Raw genomic sequence first — 20,405 nt, forward strand, 5'->3', positions numbered from 1 at the left:
ACTATACAGTGAACTCATGCCACTAAAATAACATGTAGAAATATTTTTAAAAATGGCCAAACTTTCATATTCCCAAGTGTTGCTACAGAAAAAAATCCCCAAAGGCACTAGCCCAGATTATGAGCACATTAAAATAAGTCCTTTTAGAACATAGATAGTTCCCTTTAATATACCAAGTCATTTGTTTTCTCCCACTACAGTTACAAATAGAGGTAAGTGGGGCTCAGTCAGCTTTTTTCCTTTTTTATGATCAGAATATGCAACTTGTTTCAATTAAGTTACACACTAGACTTTTTAAATTAAACTGCAAATAAAGTGTCATTTCTTTGCATATACACAATGGAATACTAAGCAATGTTTAGCAAATCAGCGAACACTACAGGTTCACAAATATTTTAAGCTGTTCAGATGTTTAATGTGATCTTTCATATTCAGTCAAGGGTGTACAAGAACTTTGGTACAACTGTTGTAAAAGTGCTTATTCTTATTGGTTTTTTTCAAAAGTCCCTGATTTGCTTATAGTTCATGTGTGTACAGCAGATACCATTTCTGCATCCTTTGGTGACAGTGCGTTATTCTGTGGTGGAGGCTTGTAGAAATACACTGCCAGGACCACAAAGATGATTGTGATGATTTTGCAGGCAGCACCTGAATGCAAAGAATAGAAGAGTCCTTATTGCATTCACCTTCAGTAGCAAAAAGTGTTTCAGTCATTTATAAAGTTTCACATGACGAGTTACACTGTAAGACTTTGAAAGGAACAGCATATTTAAATGTATTTTACATGAACTGCAAAGGGCAGGTAAAGGCAGTCCTCCAACTGAACTTCACCTGCCTGACAGTTTCTGCTTGCAGCAGCTGTTACCTTTGCTTCAGTTTCATATTTCTTCACCCCACTCTAGCCTGAAGTGGAAGTCTTATTCCTTCTTTCAGTACTATAATTCTCTTTACTAACAGTCTCTTTTCCACAGACTAGAACTTCCCACTTAAGTGTTCTCTCATCAGCTACCTTAAAAGGTGCCACAGAAGTGTTTGGGCAACCTGGGAGGCCAAGGGAAAGGGGAAAACAGGAGGCATTCTATTTTGTCATAAACATGCCTGGGAGATACTGAAATTTGGCCTTGTGACCATTGTTTTTGCAGTTTCAGGATTAGATGTTGGTACTTCAGTTTATGCACTGTAAGTACCTAGAAGACATGACAAGAACAGTTATCACAGATGTAAGCTTCGCCTGTCTTCTCTCCCACAGGCATACATAGCTCACATACTTGAAGGGAACAGATTGTTAAACAAGCTGGGAATTTTTTTTGACCAGTGTTCAGGGATAGTTACAAAAACTTTATATAATTTAGAGAAAAGAACTAAAATATGACAAGAGGAGGATAGCTCCTCAGACCTTAAGCTGTCAACACACCAAAACAGATAATTACAGAATGATTTGGGTTAGAAGGAAACCTAAAGATCATCTAGTTCCAACCACCCATTATGGGCAGAGACACCTTCCACTAGACCATATTGCTCAGAGCCCCATCCAGCTTGGCCTTGAACAGTTCCAGGGATCTGGCATCTACAACTTGTCTGGACAACCTGTTCCAGTGCCTGGAACCCTCTCTCAGTAAAGAGCTGCTTCCTAATATTTAACCCACCCTATGTGAGTTTAAATCCATTAACTGTTGTTCCATCACTCTACGACAAAGAGTCCCTCTCCATCTATTCTTGTAGGCTCCCCTTCAGGTACTGAAAGCCCACAATAAGGTCACTCTGGAGCCTTCTCTTTCCTAGGCTGACCAATCCCAATTCTCTTAGCCTCTTCTTTATAGGATGCTCCACCACTCTGATCATCTTTGTGTCCCTAATCACTTTTATGGCCCTAAAGCCAGACTGAGAGGTACGCCAATCCCTTAAAATTCAGTAAATAAAGTGTGACAATGAAGGAAAACTAAAGACCAAAACTCTTTTGTACTATTATTTAAAAATAATAGTATAACAGGACTACTTTTTCCAAGTAACTTTTAAAGAGTCACTTAACATCATCTTTCTCCTTGCACACTATTTTTCCTTTTATTATTTATGAAAAAAATTAAAAACACTGCTGCTAAAAATTAAAAGTGTAAGGGTCTGTTTTAAAATAATTCCCACCTAGCAGTCAGGATCAGTATATGTATTACCTTGCACATGTACTTAATATAAAGAAATTACTTACTCATGCCCATCAGCAGATAAACTACTCTTTCATTATCATATATCCAGCAGGCTCCTTTAGTTTCACATTCATCAATATCCCACAGCGTACAGCTGCTGTCTATAGAAACTCCAAACAAAATTGGCCCAGGAATAGTACCTAAAAAATACAGCAAAATGTTAGAATGTTTGTCCAGTCTTACCTTGGTCTTCATGCATACAGTGAAATGCCAAACTAGTGGGGAAGATAAAATGGGAGAACCAAACACTGACCATAACATTTTAAACAAAGTCGTAGGGCTTGTACTAAACAGCAGGTGTGCACCTAACATTGCTCTCAATTAACAGGTAGGGAGCATAGTGCCAGTTAATTCTTTACACAGCTCTCACTTCATCAAGCAAGCAGTTTTTTCAAAGACTTGAGTTTTTTAAAGCTTCCTCAGTTTTCACTGGAAAAAAATACAGTTATTAAATCAGGGGCAAAAGCAGCTAATCAAGGAAGTAGGATTTTAACTGAAAGTCTTCCTTCAGATTATATTCATTAACCTGTTCCAAATGCAGAGAATTAAAATACTATTATACTAGTAGTATGTCCTCACAAGGTCTTCTACCTAGAACCCCTGTGTGATTCCTCAAGTCTACAGCAACTGCTGGTAAATAATGCCCTTAGTTGCTGCAGTTCTTCAGTCATAGTACAAGCAGTGGAAAAAAAGTTTTATCACTCCACAGTGAGTCAAGACTAAAATAAATATCTTAACTTTGAGTAAAATGAAACAGAAGCCCTCATAACACTCAACACTATTTCCCAGCGAATTTTTACCTGTGAGGATGTTTGCTTTTATTATGTTGTATTAATAGAATGACTTAGATTAATTGAGGTTTCAACTGGTCGAGCTGGGCAGAACTCACACTTAGATATTTGATTTCAAAGGAGAAGGAATGGCTGTAGTACTAAATATTGACACAGAAGTCAAATCAGTAACTGTTTCTTGTCCCATTTAAATATGCCATTTAAAAACTGTCTATTACTAAAGCAAAAATTTAAAATACAAGAAAAATTCAAGTGAGTGTGGATCAGAATACACCTACATTTAGTTTTGTTTTACTTGAGGTGATGCATCTGTCTTACTGAGATGCTGAAGATGCTGAGAAGTGTTGTATTTCCCACATTAAAACTCAGTAATTACTTAAGTGTCTACAATTTCAATAAATGCCAAAATTAGTCAAAGGAATTTTAAAGGAAGGGAGAGGAGGGAAGACTCCTGCTATCCACTTTAAAATATGTTGGTATGGTCAATAAAAATACAACTATGTGACAGTCACTTTCTTTAAACTTCTGGATTTTCAGACGTTAACTACATGAAGCTGATTTCTATTACATCAGTTTCTTATCTCAACTTTCTTAATAGACCTTCTTCTGGTGAAAATTACAGCAGGTGCCTTTTGCTGAAAATTACAGTTACCTTTATCTGGTTTGTGCTGATAAGAACAAGGAAGGCTACAACGAGCACAAGTGCCCTATTTAACAAGGAATTTGAATCCAGATGGTACCTTACAACAAGTGTATCCTATAAGCCAATGACAGGCTGCTTCAAGCTCCTCTGAAAGCTTCTTAATGCATTATTTAAAAGTCTAGAAAAAAATGTCAAATAAGAAGATTATTCAGAGGCAAATGTTTCAACAAGAAAGTCATACCCAGTAGTCGTAGAAACACTAACTGTACTCCAAGAGCAAATGACCGCTGTTTATGTGGCACACACCTGTAAACAAGATTTGCAGTTTAAGGCACAGTAAACAAGTTTTAATTGTTTCATTTCTCTGCTGTGTCCCTCAGTGAATATGTTTCGGCTTAGAAATCCAGCCTGCAAAACAAGTAACAAAACTACTTCAAATGCTGTTTAGACATAAGACTGAGAAAACTTCCACTGCTCATCAAGAAATTTTAGATTTAACTAGTTTAACATACAGTATAAATAAAAAGGTAGTTCGCTACCAGCACCCTGATATACTATTGAACTTTTTTTCCACAGAACAACCAAGGAAATCAAAGAGTGCTAGGTTGTAATTCTGAGCTACAGTTTCTAAAGAAGCACTAAATGAATTGAGACCAGGCTTCAGCAGAGCACAACATACTGTATTCTCATAACCTTTGCATATAATTACCTGACTTTATAATTAAACCATTCTGGCTTATACTATAGAAATCTATATAGTGATTTAGTAAGTAGCAAAATTTACTTCCTTACCTCTTACTCATTTTCTTCAGATATTTTTCCAGGAACAAACATGTTTTCATGACAGTGTCCTAATGATACCACTATAAAGGCTAAATACAACCTAATTTGCTTAATTTATACAATTTAGTTTCAGAACTGTTTTCTTTAGTAAACTCTAACATGCCTTTTCTTTAATAAAATTTATCACTATTGGAAAATATCATATTTACACATTCAGAAGTTATTCCACATTCTGGAGTATGTATGAGGATTAGCCACATATCAAAACATCAAAGATGGGCAGGTACAGCAGTTAGCATTAGGACCCCAAAACCCAAAAGGCATCTAAGGAAAGGAGAATGAGCTTTACATCATGCAGGTCATTATATCTAGCACTAGAACACTGTCATGAGCATGTGAGTTTACATTTAAAGTTGCACACAATAGGCCAGCTGAAGGGATATCAGAATATACTGTAAAACTTACCTGACATTTAGCTATTTAAATTACGTTTTCAATATTTAAACTACTCTATAGTCGTTTCTTCCATAAAAACAATCTCACTATTTTAGCGGAAGTGCGTGAGGATTTAAATATCCAAATGCTGCTGCTTAGAATTATCAAAATAAGACTACGTCAGGTCATTTTAAAGATAATGCAACACTTCACATTATTCTGCCCCCACACTAAGGTGACAAGGTGTTAATTCCAAATTTACACCTATTCTGAACAGGAGGCTATTTCAAGACACTGTTGCAGTGTATCATTTACATCCTCAAGCCCCTGCCAAAGAGAATCTAGCCACAACTTCAATAAGCATCATGTGTATCTTGAATGTATGTCTAAGCATCATGGATATTTTCTCCCTAGAAGTATTAGAGGTACAAGTCAGACTTCATCATACAGGAAAACAACTCTACACCAGGAATGAGGACCACACTCTTAAAAGAAAGAAAAAAAAAACAACCACAATAATCTTTCATGTATTTTCAGGGGATTTGAAAAAGAGAGCCAAACCACTGATAAACATACATGTTATCACATTTTATATTTGTGAACACCATACATACAACATCAATATCATGAAAGGTAGTCTAGAGACTTTGATAGATTACAATTTTTCAAGACAGAACTCTGAATTGAGACAGGGAACAAAGGTTGAGAATACAAGACTGGTTGTTTTGTTCTTTTCTTGATACAATTTGAAGACCTGACACTACTGACACACAGGCTAGTCAAACATTTTCTTCATCCAAACACATGGCATATTTATTCCTTCTTGCTTTAACTAAGGCAGTCAAGAGTGCTCCCATAAGAAGGATTTTGATACAAACAGGCAAATTTTAATAGATTCAAACAATATCTACTAATCAAATGTAATTAGAGAGTGAACAGTGCTATAACTCTTCTCTTTCAAGTGTATTTAAACCAATGCACAAGGTATTTCCTTGTATTGAAGTGCACATTCCAAAGCAAAACCAAAATTACTTCACTGATCTGAGTTTTCACAAGAATGCTACCTGTCTTTCAGCCCAGAAAACGTACCTGAGAATGGCCACAGTTGTTGGAGTAACAGCCATAAAGGTAAAAACAACAGCAAAAAAGAAGATCGTCAAGAATAAAGGCAAAAATTTGCATTGTGTTGGACATTTCCCAGAGATAGCTTCAAAGAGAAAGTCTTCTGAACCATTTTCGCTTTTTGGTTCCCCAACACAGGAACAGTTTTGGTATATCTACAAATATATAAGACAAAATTTAGTTCCAAGTAAGACACAAAATGATACTATTTTGTTAAATATTCATTGGGTCTGCATCACACAACACAAGAATAAACCTTACTAAACCTGAAGCAAGTTTTTAGCTACAAGCATTAAAAAAAACCTTGAAACTAAAGATTTTAAAGTTATAGGCAGGGAGAGAGGTGAGCTCTACTCTTAAGACTTAAGCAGGAAAGAATAGAAGCAATATTGGACTGTTTTTGTTAGTAGGGGAACAATGGAACATGTACTTCTTTTAAATCTACATAAGTTTATTTACAAAAAAAAAAAAAAAACCAAAAAAAAAAAAAAAAAAAAAAAAAACATGTCAGTGAAGTGTGGAGTTTTCATAGCAAGGAGTAGTCAGTGTCCTACATTTTCTTATGGATAATACCTCCTCTCATTTACCACCATCCTTTTCTGATATAAAGAGTAGCCAGGGGGTTTCACATCTTTAGAATCTTCCTACACTCGTCCCACATCCCTGCTTAAGAAGTTTTTATACTAGTAAAGACAAGCATGGAAAGCCTCTGAGTTCTGGAAAGGCTTGATAACCAAGCCAATTTTATGGCTTACCATTCCTGCAGCAGGGGCAACTGACATTCTAAAAACCTCACAAAAGCAATATTAAACTCTAGTTTAATATCTAGCAGATAAGAACTCTAGGTAATGTCAAAACACCTGCTGATTGTCAAAAACTTTTCTGATTGTCAATTCTATTTAAAGTACATTTAGATTTAACTTATTTTCAGCATTAGAATGCCTAGTAGAAACAACATTTGCAAAATGACACCACCACACAAGTGAGAAACACTGCGACTGACCAATAAACCTCTACCAGGGAAGAAGCTCAGAGGAGATTGGAAAGAGGGATGTGTCCAGAAAGCTGACAGAACAAAGCAGGCTGTGAATGACTAGAGTTGTTGCAAAGAATACCATACAGAAAAGAAACAGCTGTGACAGCTGAGTCAATCAGCCAATGGTGTAAATGCTTCTCCCCGAGTTCATTAAGAGAGTGGGAAATGTTTCTCTAAATTAGCCAGACCAGCATGGGGTACTGGGAAGTGTGGCTCAGCCCAACATAAAGCATAAAAAGCCAGACAACTACCAGAAAAAAAAATCAGAGAGCAATAGGCTTGAGCTGGCTTCATACGCCTTCCCAACAACCAGGGAAGGCCAGCACTGTGACAGTGCACATGTTAGAGAGTAGCAACAGGAGTCACTCTGGTACCATAACTGAGCTGTGTACTGAGATTGCTGTATTTTGCTAAAGGTAACTTACATTTGTGTTGTGTTTTTAGCATATTTTTCATCACTCTGCTAAATCATAAATCCCATGTAACATCAACTGTCATCAAGTAAGTAAATTGGTATTAAACATTACACCTCTATAGGTGGAATGTCTAAGAGCACCTGGTCAGAGTGCATTGGACTGTGGCACATACAGTATTCATTTCACTTGAACTTTTAAGTTAAAAACAAAACAAAACAAACAAACAAACAAAAAACCCACAACAAACCACAACAGCTTTTCTTGTAGTGACTATCACTTAGATTCACAAATATTGCAATTTCCCGTCATACTAAGGGAAGGATGCTTTTGAAATACAATCCATTTTGCAGGAAACCAGAACAGAATAGACCACATCAGCTATATTCATTGCATAAAGTACCTTTGTCATGTTGCTATCAACAAGATATGATTTGCATCCTGCAAAACACGGAGAAAAGTATTGAACTCGATCCCTGCCACACACTGGGTAGTACATAGAGCGCAAACATCCACAGTTAGCGTTGCATGGTGCTGTTAAGTTATGCAGCGTGCCTGTTCTGAAAGGTAGAAGTTAACAGGCTTTTAATAAAGTAATTGAAAAACAGAGGATATGTATATAAGTACTGCAGGATTTACAGCATAATAAAACTCAAAGTATTCAAGTCAGGTTAATGATGCACTTGATTATTTTAAAAGAAATTACGTTCGTAGTAGCTACATCTCTAGAGGGAATTTCCACTTATTGTGCCCCTAGTTGTTTTTATGCTATTATTACTTTATAGATTATCCCTCTATTTTCCATTCACAAAACAGATCACAAAATTCTGCATATCTGTCCAATTCTTATACCATCTTCTCACTCTCACACACTTGGGTAATTGAATTTCTTCATTTTACAATTTTAAGAAAAAAAAACAATATTAAAAACACTATTTAGTGTTATTCTACTGGTCATATTCCCAAGTTTCTCCCTGTTTTTTATTCAAGTCCAGTTGCAAACCCACTGCATTTTTACTATTTTTAACACTGCTATGCAGACATCTGAATTGCACAAGCACCAAGACAACTGCACATGCTAAATGCAGAGTCCAATGACATAGAAAGTCTTACCACACCCTAAAGACCTGAAACATTTTTTTCTGGCTGTTTGGGGAATAACTAATGAATAACAGGGCTAAATTAAACTCTTGCTTACTACATCTATTCTCATTTTAGGCATTCACTTCCAGTATAGGCTACAGTCTACTTGTATTTGAAGTAGTCCCACTACATTAATAGTATGAAAAATCAGTTTGGGATGTGTGAGGATTGCCTGGAGGTGCAACTGGAAACAATAAAAATACCCTTTGATTTTCTAATAGCAGTTCTTTAATAAGAAGATTAACAACTTCAGAGTTTAATCACCTAAACCTAGGAGTCTGACACCGTCAGTAGTTTCAATATTGTACTGTAAAATGAAAGTTGCACATTCATTACCTAAAAGCAGGTTTCTCTATAAGAATTTGAGATCATAAAAATACTAGCAAGAGAAATAATTTATCTAGGAATAAAGCTGAAAACTTATATGAAATCAAACTGCAAATGGAATATTAGGGATATCGTAACTATATACAGAATCCATTTGGTTGTAGTACAGTGATATCCTTCTAAATTACATTAGTGCTTTAAGCCTAAGCTAACTAACTTTGATTCTTCTATGTATGAAGAATGAACTACAGTGCATCATAAGCAAACTCACTAATTACAAATTTGTTCCTACAGTGCCTTGTTAGCCTGTGAGGCATGCAAAGCCTAGCAAGATTCAATCAATTAAGTGTACAGACAATGCCTCTCTTCCCTGACCTTCAAAGAGGAATCGAACATTTAGGTATGAATGGTCAGAGAAAAACACTGGAGAAAGATACCTCTGCTTTTCTAAAGCCTAGCCGATGAGGACATTAAATGCTCTTTAAAAACTCTATAGGTTGGGTGTCTTTCACAGAAAAACAAGGAATCCCAGAGACACGTGGAAATGAATAGAACTATAGAAATGGTTATTGCATTTCTCTTCTTTTAAGTTTTCAATGAAATATTGGGCAACCAAATCTGGCAAAAACAATTCTTTTGAAGTGCTTGTTAAGACAAAATAAACTATGCTAGTTCTGCTGATAGCCTAATTTAGTAATGAACAGTGTTACTACAAAATATATACTATTTTCACTAACACACATACTTAGAAGTGAACCTGTACTGGTACGGTTCTAGAACTAAGCCTACGAAAGCTTTCCTCACTTGTCCATGCTATTTTTCTGTAGAAAGAGAATGCTTGTGATGAAGGATGTCTTTAAATTCTCCACAGAAATTAATCTGATTAAGTTTCCAAGTCAGCCCTCAGAGCAGTTTCATAATTTATTCTTTCAGAAGCATTTATTTAGTAGCATAAGCAGGAGTCAGACACTTGGCTATACTTATAAAAATTTTTTTCAGCTACCACTGCATATTTTAGTTGCTAAATCCCTCATGGAAAACAGTTGCAGAAGTGGCACTGTATTAGCACCACTAACTATTCTGATGCATGTCACATGTCCTATGAAGTATAGTTCAACATTTAATATTAAATTAACTAAAACAAAACCATTTTTTATAATGGGTACCAAGAGAAGAGAGTTATTTGGACTGGTTAACTCCAAACTGCTGTAGATAACCAGTCTTCAGCAAGAGTTAATATACATAACTGACAAAGTGATGCAAAACTTGAATACAAGTTAACTGTATTTAACTTTAGACGAAAATTAGTTCAGCTGTACCTTTTGTCAGCTGCTCGTTATCATACAACCTGGTATAAAAATATAAATAACTTCATGTACTATTTTCTAGACCACCTCTTCAGTATTCAGTTGATGAATACAGATTCTTTTGCTCAGTATGTAACTATAAGCTTTCTAAAACCAGAGTCTGAATTCTGTTTTTCACAGTCCTGAATTGTTAAAGTCATCTTTCTGCCAGAAATTTTTCTAACACTGAAGCAGAGCCGTATTTTATGCATCAGATTTCAACACTGGCCTTTAAATATACTGTCAATTTTTACAGCACGTTGTAAAGACCAAATCTGAATGAGTGATAAGTTTCTTTTTCTTTCAGTCACCAATGCATGAAACTTTGTTTATTCATTTTGCATGCCTTCTGGAAAAGGAAATACCTTAATAATTAATATGTATCATGAGATTACATTTCTACTTTCTACCACTTTCTACCACATGTGCATTAGAGGCTACAAACGCGACTCTCCTAGGCCCATCTTCTGCATTTTCATGGTGCACTTCATGCTGTTGTGTCAGTAAAGCACAACATACCTCTTGCCCACCCTATTTAGGTTTGAATGATTTTTTTGCAGTGGAGGAGAACTTTCAGATTATGCTTTTGTAAAAGATAATGGCACCTAACCCTTGTCTAAAATGGGAGACTTGGAGAAAACAATACAAAGGTATAGGTAAGTTATTCAGCTCATTATTATGATTTTTTTCAAGTGGTAGCTACCAGCCCCTAGGTATCAGCCTTGCAGAGTTATTATTTTGCACAGCACCATCTGGCTCTTTGGCAAACCCTCAAACAGCTGGAGTTGCCTCTGGCTCTGTTAATTAATGACAGAGTAACCAACCACTTGAGAGCAGAGTTTTGGAACAGCCAACTGCCTCCCTCCTGCTTTTAAACAATGCCTGTGCTACAGAAGGTTTTACTACTTAGAACTATAAGAATTGAAATATTATGATCTTCTACTTATTTCTTTAATAAAGCGTGATTGGGCATTTTCTACAATATGGTGTCTACAGTGGTGATTTTAATCACATTCACTTATTGATTTTTTCAAGTATGGACCTAAAAATTCAGTCTTAAAAGAAAGTTTATCCTTGCAAACATTTCTTTTAAATTTTGTTTCATCTTACTTTCACTTTTCTGACTTCTTTTCCTTCAGTGCTCTACTGGTTTCCAGAGTAAGCTTTGTTCACAGCAACAAGAAGAATTTATCCTAGAATTACTACAAATATCTAAAATGAGTGATAGACTACATTCTCACTAGGAAGGAGAATTTTGTTTAAGGGAAAGTACATCAAGTTTAGAGAATTCTTTCATATACATGTTAGCCAAAAATATTTTCAACTATGTTTCAGTTAAACATGTTACTCCACCAGTTTTGTTCTTCTTAAACTTTGTCACTGAGCTATTTCCTCTTTGCATTGTTTCTACCTCTATCAGCCAGGGAAAAAGAAAAAAAAAAAAAAAAGAAAAGAGACGCCTTTGTACAAGGAGGCCCAGTGGTCTAGAACCTGATGCTACAATAATGTCTTTGCTCTCCTAGTGAACATCTTGCAATCAGTGTAAACTGCAGGGCACTTCCATGCAGTTTCACAAAATTGACAACTCCTTCCAGGAACAAACTGTTCACACTATCCAGAAATGAAACAAGATTATCCATTACATGAAACAAGATACAAAATACCATACTTCTACAGCAATACAAAATTACCTATAGTCAATACTGTGAGCTTATCACACCTAAAATGGTTACAGAAGCTGAAATTTGTGTCAAGCAGGGCTTGACTGCTCAGAACATTTTGCAGGTAAGGCATCCACACCTTCTCTTATAACCTATTACGTGAAGATGCCAAAACAAAGCTTTATAAAGTTCCTGTCGTGGTTTTGCCCACCAGCCCATCCCTGGGGCTGAGGATGGTTTTGTCCAGGTAATTTCTGGACAAAAAGGCCAATCAAAAGTCCAGTGACGCCTTTGCTAATTACATCTTCAAGAAAAGGGAAGAGAAGGTTTGTTGGTGCAGCTGAAATTAGAGGCAGCAGCCACGTAGGGGAGAGGAGTAGCAGACCCGAGCAGGGCCAGACTCCCTCTTCCCCCGGCTTGGGCCGGGGTGAGGGGAGCAGGTGTAGCACTGAAGTCCTCCCTTCTCTCTTGTAAGAGAGTGAAGAAAAAAAAAAGTTTAAAAGACGAACTGCTTGGACAGAAACTGCTGTGGAACAATTCCAGCGAAGAGATAAGGGATCTCCAAGGTCAAAACTAGCAGCTGGAGGAGAGAGAAGAAAAGTTTGAAGGGGGGAGAGCTGCTTCTTCCCCCTTTCGCTCGCTCTCTCTTCAGCAGGGAAAAGACTGAAAAGTAAACCCTGCTACTTGTAAAAGTTTGTTGGAGTAAGGAGACCCCCCACGCAGCTGATAGAGGAGTCTGTGGATGTACCAAAGAGAACCGAGACTTCATGAGAAGGACTGAAGTGAGGCAGAGTCCTGGTGGACATTTGTGACCCTGAGGGAAACCTGTGCTGGAGCAGTGACGACTCAGGTGGGATACTGGGATCCGTGTGTGTGTGGATCCATACTGCTGTTGAAGATTTTGTGATCCTGAGAAATCTCATGCTGGAGCGAGACGGCCCAAGTGAGATGTTGGGATCCCTGTGTGTATGGATCCATGCTAGACCCATGCTGAGAAGTCTATCAAGGACTGTTCTCCCATGGGGAGGGACCTCCATAGGGAAACAGGGGTGAACTCTTCAGCCATTATCCCCTGTAACCCTGTGGAAGAAGATCCATAGAAGATCCATTGCAAGCCTATGGAAGGAAGACCCTTCGGGACCTGGGTAACGCCCAGCCTTCGGTCTTAGCCCAGGAGGGGAGTAAGCCCAGCCCTGGAAGCCAACACAGAGCAAGAAAGAGAGAAAAAAAGTTCCAACTGCAACGAGAATACTGCTGCTACTGAAGATGCATTACTAGAGAGAGAGAGCTGGAACTCCGAAAATAGAGAATGAGACTACTTCTCCTTGGACTAGTATAAAAGGGGAAGAAGTATTTCTGTAAATATATAGCACTTCAACTTGAATAGAAATTGTTGTAGATATAGTTCTTTAGTTTTTAATTTATTAGTAGTTTTTGTTTTACTAGTAATAAATGTTTATACTATTTGCCCCAAACCCTGTCTCTCTTTTGTCTGCAAAAACCTTCTCTCAACTAGTAGTAATTGTGTGGGGAGTGGAAAGCAAATTGACCCAAAACAAAACCACGACAGTTCCATAAAACACTTCAGATTCATACAAGCAAAAGAAGCAAAATATGACATTTTAATAGGACTTGTATTCTAAAATGTAAACTTTTTATTTTAAACATTAATGCCAAACCAAATAGTGCATTAAAATATATTTACCCATTATATGTTTCAGAAACACCTGCGAAAGGTTCATTCCTGCATTTGGCAAATAAAAACACTGTGTTTAATAGCAGGGCCACTGAACAAGTGCTTATCATGAACTTGATTATGCTTCTCAAATTCATTTTGCACTTGGAAACCAAGATGCCACTTATGACTTGGCCTAGTACTGCTGCTGGAACTAACACAAGTCCTGGAGGAAAACAAGACACAAAAATGCAAGATATAACTGTGAGGCAATTAAAAGTGCAATTTTATAAGAAAAAAAAAAAAACCAGTTACCTGTAAAATGCAATCCACATGGTGTCACTGTCAAACTATACTAACAGAATCTGATTGCATGAGTCATTTATTCTACCCTTACATGACCTTTAGCCTTTCCAGAGCTTACATTGACAGTATACTTTACAGCTGTCCAAAACCTGACTTCAGCACAGTCAAACTAGTAGTATTACATATTGGGCAGGAATCTCTGAACACCAGTAGGCCTTTTCACTTCATGAAAATACTGAAGCAATGAAAGGGCATTTTGTGTCTTTTTTCACATGTCCATGTTCTTTGTCATACATGTGTAATAAACTTGTTAGCAAAAGAACATAACTACTATTATACAAGAGACAGTACAAAATGCAATGAGGCATCTACTGAAAGATTTAAAAAAATCTAGGTCAGTGAGCCAGTTTTGCTGTTTGAGGCTAAGTTGTCCACAATGATTTATCCTCTTTGCTCTATTAGTACTCCAGATAAATAACTGAGCATTTCTACATCACTAATCTACAAAACAACACAGAACTCAGTATAACTTGCACTGACCCGAGACAGCTAACTTCAAAGACAGTTCAAATACAGTTGCAGAACTGCACAGGTCACAATCAATCCCAGTCAAAGGTAGTTTTAGTAGTTTTCATGGTCATTGGTAACAGGCTAGCTAGCTCAGTTCAGGTACAGACAGCTTTCAACATTAGTGTAGCCATTTCTTTAAAGCTATGCCTTTAATCATCATCAATAAGCACTATTAATATTTTTGACTCAAAGACATTCAAACAAGGTCTATGGACATAAAAAGCAACACTCATTTTTCTGCTTCACTCCTGGTTATTGTTTAACAAATGAGCATATATTCCAATCTATTTCTATGTAAAATCCGAACATACTATTCCTGGCTTCAAATCAAAGTGACAGTACTATATCTAGTATTGTTCAGAGCAGTAAGTCAGTCAGTCAGAAAGTCTCTCCCAAACATTTTTGTTGGAGAATGAGCAGCTCTACCTTATCCTTATATTGCAGCACTCCACAGCTTGGCAAGACGTGTTCTAGAAGCACTGAGTCTACCATAATGCAAGCATCTGTGGGCTATTATGGATATTTCTGCCTTGATCTGGTTGCAGTTCTTGGGAAGTCATCGTGTCAGAGTTAATCATGTAACCATACTGAGTACAGCTCTTCCACCCAATTTTTCTGTTTCTCTAAAACTCAACTTTTCATAGAATTCTACCTATTACTTTTGTATATCAGGTAATAGGAATAAGTGACAGCAAGCCAACTACAGAAACTGTTACACAGTTGTTTTATGAAATATCCTGATTAGTCATTTTATTGTTAACTACCTCACTGTAACATTATTGCAGAATTGAAAAAAGAAGGGTAAAGCTAATGCTACTTCAGCTGATTTTAAGTAAGGAAAATTAAACGTTTTTCACCAAGCATAAGAAAGGAATAAACTACAATCTCATCAGCACACAAATTTCTCATTCTACTTCCAATATGAGATTCGACAGTCTTCAAAAAAACCTACAGACAAGTAGGTTTGCACCCCTGATGAATTAAGTATAATTTAATACTTATTAATCTACAAGTTAAAACTTAAGTTTTCACAATGCAGGCAACAAAAACAAAAACACTCTTTACGATGTGAAAACTGCATTCCATGTAATTACATTTACAAATATCTCAGGCAAACATGATACCCATATAATCTTCCACCATGTTAATGAGGTGTTCAATACAATTTATCTAAGACTTGTAAGTAAAAAGCCACATTACCTCCAAGAGTTGCTGAAAAACTCGACGTCTTTCCAAACTGATTTTCTATAAACTTCGGTAGAAATGTGGCAAATCCAGTGGTAACTAAAGCTTCTGAAGAACTGGCTATTATTAGACACATAAGCACTGGATTCCTCAACAGTATCTATGGAGAGAAATTATCATAATGCTCTGGAAATCATTTGATTTTGGTACCAACTAAAATAGAAGTCACTATATTTTAAAGTAGATAGTCTAAGCAGAACTTCAGTAATATGCTTTTCTGCTTTAACAACCTCAAGTATCAACAAAATTAATATTCATTGAATTATCAGTAGCATTAGAGACGTCTATCACAACACTTTAATAAAGAAGCAATTACCTTTTTAAAGATCTATAGATTACATGAGAAAGAATTTCATTCCTCAGAATATACCATTCTTAGCAAATTTCAGATTTTTCTTACCAGAAGAGATACAGGAAAGTCTTTAAAATTTTTTCCAATATTCTTTATCCGAACCAGGGCTTCACTTCCATCATCATGAGTTTCAGAGACTTTTTCAGCCTGTATTTTTGCTGTTCCTACAAAAAGTCATTTTTATCGACAATGAAAACACTGAATACCTGTGCTCATAGACTTAATGTCAAAAAGGCAGAAAAAATAATGTTTCCTTTACTTGGAAAAAGTAGTTCAGATATTGCAGGTCTTTTAGAGTGTTTTACTCGTAGAGATTTATAAAAAGATCAATAATAAATTGAAAGGAGAATTTTGTTGAAAGCATCATGCTTCCACTGGAATATCCTGGTTGCAATAAGATATTATCAGGAATATCTTAAAATCTTCGGAGTATGCTGAAGCCCACCCAATTTTTTTTTTTTTTTTAATCATCCTCACTTTCTTCCCAGGTACCTACTTCATTGTTTCTTTCCTCCCTTATTTCTCTTTCAATATTAGTATACTAAGTTCCTTTGGATGCCCTTCTAACGGACTCCTAGATACTATCTACCTGAAGAGAGATTATATTCTAAGTATCTCTCTAGAAGACTGCTCAGGAATATTTTGATTCATGCTTTATTATTCCATCCAAACTAATAAAAACAGAGTAAAAGACAACAGTGCATGAGTTAAGTCAATAGAGTTTCCACATTATTCTTGGTGGGTAACCCAGCAGCTTGAAATGTAGTTCTGGGTGCTTAGATGGAAGCATCTTCCAAAATTTGACCATCAGTTTCCACATTCAGGTACCTGTTTCCAGTTTTACTGAAAAAGAACCATGGAATCCTGGAATGGTTTGGGTTGAATGGGACCTCAAAGCTCATCTAGTTCCAAATCCCTGGCCATGGGCAGAGACACCACAACAAGATCATCCTTCTAGTCCATTTGCCTTATTTTAAAGGCTACATATTGGGGGGAAAAAAAAAAGTATTTAGCAGATTTTAGCCAAAGATAGTTAACCAAGAAATGGAATCAAAGAGGAAACACCCAGTCCAGCGGTCTACAACCCATAAATATAAACAAATTGCTCTTCCAAACTAACACACTATTGCTAAACCTTTACCTGGGAGGTGCTTTGGAAACATTGAAAAAGGTATTATAAGAAGCCAAATTGCAAAAAAGCATGCAAGAAATCCTATCCACCATGCTCCAAGCCAACGTGGGTCATCTTGATCCACCTTTGTACTGGAAAAACAATTCAGAAAAAGCAGGTTTATCATTCTGAATTTCAATCAGCAATTTCAGATGTCATGAGCTGGAATACTTATTCTTAAAACCAATTTAACAGAAAGCCTTTTAATATCATTTTCTTGTTTTCTACATCTATTAAATTTTTTGTTTGCTTTTGTGTACATTCACAGGGTCTATTATAAAAATATTGCATTCTACCAAATATAGGTTTCATCTCATTAGTAAATGTCATTCTGATTTAAAGTCTACTCTTTGGCCCTGACTTCAAGATCTTGAAGCATTATTATGATACTGAAAAAGCTGGGTTTTGAAAGAATCTTCATAATCAACAAGTTATGTCAAAGCCAATCTGAAGTTCAAAACGCCATTGTATTGATCTGAAGGCCCTAAAACACAGGAAATAAAAACCTAAATGAAGTTGTTGGCTTGGACAGTAGTAAAATTTATAGCATTTTTTTAATAGTAGGCTATTACTCAACTGTTAGATTTTTCTCACAAGCTCTTCTCCAGGAGTTAAGCAGCAGCATCCTACCCATCACATTGCAATTGAGGGAAACTTTTGCACAAGAAATCAATAGCTGCAGTTTAACTCTAAACAAGCAAGTAAACAGAAGACAAAGCATTTTTTTTTACTTGGTTTAAAATAGCTACTATCTAAAAAGCTAGAACTAAATATTTGCACTATGAAGAAACTTGCACGCATAATGGAATTACACTTCCCACTGTGGGAAGTAATTCACTTAAAGCCTTTATGAGTGCAACTTCCTTACAAGTTAATAAAGCTCTTGCAAATACAGTATTTTCTCAAAATACCCAACTTTCTCCTCACAGGGAGAAAAGCTGAAGATTTCAATAAAAAATATTAGAAAACAAAAATAGAAAGCAATAAACTAAGTTGTATCTTACCTTTCTGGGATCTGGATATCAATATAAACATTAAGCAGCTGCCCTCCTGCAACATATCCAATAGCAGGACCCAGCAGAGACATGGCATAGGCAATTCCTAGAAGAGAAAATACATTGAGTCTGCCATAACTTCTTTTTTTCAAGCTTTCTTTTAATAAAATTCGTAAATCAACTTCAGATGACATTTCTGTAATTCAACGAGTTCTTTTTACTCTCATTACTTCTACTGCAGCATGCAGAAGACAAAAATTTATACTTGTGCCTCAACAAGGAAACTTGCAGCTCTCTTTAAAAGCCGCAACTTAGAGCTTCAGCAAAAAACGTCTCATTAACTTCATCCTTAAGCACTATTAGACTGCCATTTGCACCTACCTTTTGTGCCTACATTCAAAAGCTAGATTGGGAAAAGGTTTAAATGAAAGTAGGGGCACCAGATGTTAACAGCACATGACCAAAATCTTGAAGAATCTAGTTATTTGTATATTTCAGTCTTAAGTATTTTACATCTTTCAAGACTAGAAGACAGGGTTCCATTAAAATGTCTGACTGGAGTAATATCTGCCTTAAAACACAAAGCCAAGGCTCTTGACAGCTCCTGACAGTACTAAAAAAACCAAACCAAACAAACAAACCAACACACAAATACCAACAACAACAGCAACACATACCAACAAAATTCAGACACATCATCAAAAAATTTAAAAAGCCAAAAAATAAACCAAGCCACCAAACAAAACCAAACCCCAACCTGCAAAATAGTAGGTGTAATCATATCCTGCTAAAAAGTACAAGATCTTGTCAATATCACAGATTTCTGTGGCAGTTTAGCACTCACTGCTATCAGGAGCACTCTGCAGATTAAGGCTTGCAACTAACAGAAACAGATCTGAAATAACTAGTAAACATGCATTCTTACTGCTGATATTCTATGCTGTTTCCCCAGGTTGAAGAATCTGGATTTCTGATGTTTCCAAAGTGTCTGGATCCTGAGTACTTAGTATTAATTTCACTCTAGTTAGACAGCAAGAGGAAATTATGGGGGAAGCAGGAAGGTGAGAAGGGTACAAGAGGGGAAAGCAATGCAAAAGGTTACGCTCAAGTCAAAATAAATACTGAGTAAACATATCCCAGGTTTTTCTGTGTTTTGGAAATAGTGACATGCCCATCAGAACTTTCTGTAGGATAAATGTGAACTTAACTCAGAATTTCAAACCAAGCTTAAAAGATGCCTATTTCCTCCTATACATCACTCAGTTTAAATACCATTTGGAATTGCTTAACTTTTCAGTGGCTTCAGTTGTTGATGTTCCAGTTTAGCAAGAGCAGAACAGTCTGCACAAAAATGTGCCCAGTTTAGAAGAGAAAGAAAATACCAACTTTTGAGTTGCAAGTCTATAGTCAAAAGACACTATCAGCTATTTAAAGAAAGTTTTAGTGGGTTCTTTGTTTGTTTTTTGTTGCCTTGTATAAGCCTCATTGCATTAGGCAAGGCAACACAATATACTTTAAACCCTTAATGCACTGCATAAAAGCAAGAAAAAATTAAGGCTTAAGGTAGCTACCTGCACACTCACATTCCAATTTTATTATATTAGGCAGAATACACTGCTCTTCCTAACTCAACAGATGCCTGAAGATTGTTCATACATTAGTTTATTATATTGGTCTTTTTTAGTATGAACACTGAGATAACTCTCCTGAGATTTCAAGTCAGTTCTTAATCCCCCAATCATGCAGACAGGCCTAATTCTGCTTTATTTATTTCATTGGCTTCAAGGGCAGGGATGGGGGGGAGGGAAATGAAGAAAAAGTATAATAGCAGCAAATAGCAGTATAATTTTGGTTTTGTTATTTTAGATATATCATATGCAACTATTGTATTTGTTGGCATCAAAAGAAGTGGCTTGTCTGGAACAAACGTGAAAGAATTGTATGCAAATGGCTGATAATTTCAATTTTGCCCTATAAAATCTCACCTGGAAACCAGTTCAGGAATCTGAGGTGCCTCGAATTTATCCTGAAAGTTACCAGTATAGCTAAAATGCTTCTATCAGCTTACACACAAAATGGGGGAAACAAGTAACTTTAAACCCACAGAAAACACACTTAGACTACAGTGAACTTGGCAGTAAAAATGTACATCACCCAGAGAATGATGACTGAAAAAAGTTAAAAACTATT

General features: G+C 36.3%; 1 protein-coding gene across 1 annotated transcript in view; it reads right to left on the minus strand.

The window, feature by feature from the left end:
* Positions 1-256: 256 nt before the first annotated feature.
* Positions 257-20,405, minus strand: part of SLCO4C1 (solute carrier organic anion transporter family member 4C1) — a 30,359-nt gene continuing 10,210 nt past the window's right edge. The window contains exons 4-13 of the mRNA XM_027896712.1: positions 18,225-18,321; positions 17,191-17,312; positions 16,098-16,213; positions 15,653-15,797; positions 13,607-13,802; positions 7,828-7,984; positions 5,943-6,130; positions 3,877-3,941; positions 2,204-2,341; positions 257-648 (exon numbers count right to left, since the gene is read on the minus strand). Of these exons, the coding sequence (XP_027752513.1) occupies positions 524-648; positions 2,204-2,341; positions 3,877-3,941; positions 5,943-6,130; positions 7,828-7,984; positions 13,607-13,802; positions 15,653-15,797; positions 16,098-16,213; positions 17,191-17,312; positions 18,225-18,321 (1,349 nt within the window). The 3' untranslated portion in view covers positions 257-523. The remainder of the gene's footprint in view (positions 649-2,203; positions 2,342-3,876; positions 3,942-5,942; positions 6,131-7,827; positions 7,985-13,606; positions 13,803-15,652; positions 15,798-16,097; positions 16,214-17,190; positions 17,313-18,224; positions 18,322-20,405) is intronic.

This window comes from Empidonax traillii, unplaced genomic scaffold (genome assembly GCF_003031625.1).
Source record: "Empidonax traillii isolate 1590-97213 ecotype Southwest subspecies unplaced genomic scaffold, ASM303162v1 scaffold18:size2335232, whole genome shotgun sequence".
In the NCBI taxonomy this organism is placed as follows: domain Eukaryota; kingdom Metazoa; phylum Chordata; class Aves; order Passeriformes; family Tyrannidae; genus Empidonax; species Empidonax traillii.